General features: G+C 29.7%; 1 protein-coding gene across 5 annotated transcripts in view; it reads left to right on the top strand.

Moving 5' to 3' along the window:
* The window catches only part of LOC106469810 (ribose-phosphate pyrophosphokinase 1), a 67,924-nt gene that overhangs the window by 39,605 nt on the left and 26,999 nt on the right, over positions 1–1,320 (top strand). For all 5 annotated transcript variants that reach the window (XM_022398369.1, XM_022398371.1, XM_022398372.1 and 2 more), the window contains exon 6: positions 339–498. In XM_022398369.1, the coding sequence (XP_022254077.1) occupies positions 339–498 (160 nt within the window). The remainder of the gene's footprint in view (positions 1–338; positions 499–1,320) is intronic.

Below are 1,320 nucleotides of genomic sequence, written 5' to 3'. Positions count from 1 at the left end.
TCATGGTATTTTATACCTTTAGATTATTGGAAGCAGGAGCAAGTAAAGTCTGTCATTCTTACTCATGGTATTTCTTATCCTTAGATTATTGAAGTCAGCAGCAAGTAATGTCTGTGTCATTCTTACTCATGGTATTTCTTATATTTAGTTTATTGGAAGCAGGAGCAAGTAAAGTCTGTCATTCTTACTCATGGTATTTCTTACGTTTAGTTTATTGGAAGCAGGAGCAAGTAACGTCTGTGTCATTCTTACTCATGGTATTTCTTATGTTTAGTTTATTGGAAGCAGGAGCAAGTAACGTATATGTCATTCTTACTCATGGTATTTCTTACCTTTAGATTATTGGAAGCAGGAGCAAGTAAAGTTTATGCCATTCTTACTCATGGTATTTTTTCTGGGCCAGCCATCTCTAGAATCAACAATGCTAGCTTTGAAGCAGTTGTTGTTACTAACACAATACCTCAAGACAGCCACATGAAGGAATGCAGCAAGATACAGGTAAAGTAGCTATAAACTCTTAAAAGCTATAAAATTCTCATCGGTCTTTTGGTCTTTCAGTAACTGTTATGTTGCTCTTTAAAATTCATCTTTTGTTATAATTTAAAGAGGAACTGAGATCTAGTACAAATAACATAAAACTGCTAAGCAAGTAACTGTGTAGATGATTTATATCAGTACAAAATTGATAACTTTATGATATATATATTTGTATACTACACAACAGATGTGAAAACTGTGATGTGTAGATTAATTAGAAATATTTAAGTTAGTTGTAGAACTATAGGATCCACAGTGTCTGTGAAATAATGTAGTTTATATAAACTAAATATCAGACATGTAGCTGTTTAACCATAGTTAATTTTGTGGTATCATTCTGACTGAATGTGAACAATAAATAATATAGCTAATCAGTATATTTAGATGGAAAACTAACATGTTATTAATATATTTAGATGGAAAACTAACATGTTATTAATATATTTAGATGGAAAACTAACATGTTATTAATATATTTAGATGGAAAACTAACATGTTATTAATATATTTAGATGGAAAACTAGCATGTTATTAATATATTCAGATGTAAAACTAGCATGTTTAATATAACTTATTAATATATTCAGATGGAAAGCTAGCATGTTTAATATAACTTATTAATATATTCAGATGGAAAGCTAGCATGTTTAATATAACTTATTAATATATTCAGATGGAAAGCTAGCATGTTTAATATACACCTGGAAAAAAGTTAAGCACCCCCGTGTTTTTTTCAAGTGATTCAGATTCGACGTTCTTGTGACTGATTATAAATTACCATTC

This window comes from Limulus polyphemus, unplaced genomic scaffold, assembly GCF_000517525.1.
Source record: "Limulus polyphemus unplaced genomic scaffold, Limulus_polyphemus-2.1.2 Scaffold3666, whole genome shotgun sequence".
In the NCBI taxonomy this organism is placed as follows: Eukaryota; Metazoa; Arthropoda; class Merostomata; order Xiphosura; family Limulidae; genus Limulus; species Limulus polyphemus.
Note: the sequence above shows the minus strand (reverse complement) of the source record. Positions and strands in the feature narration are given on the sequence as shown.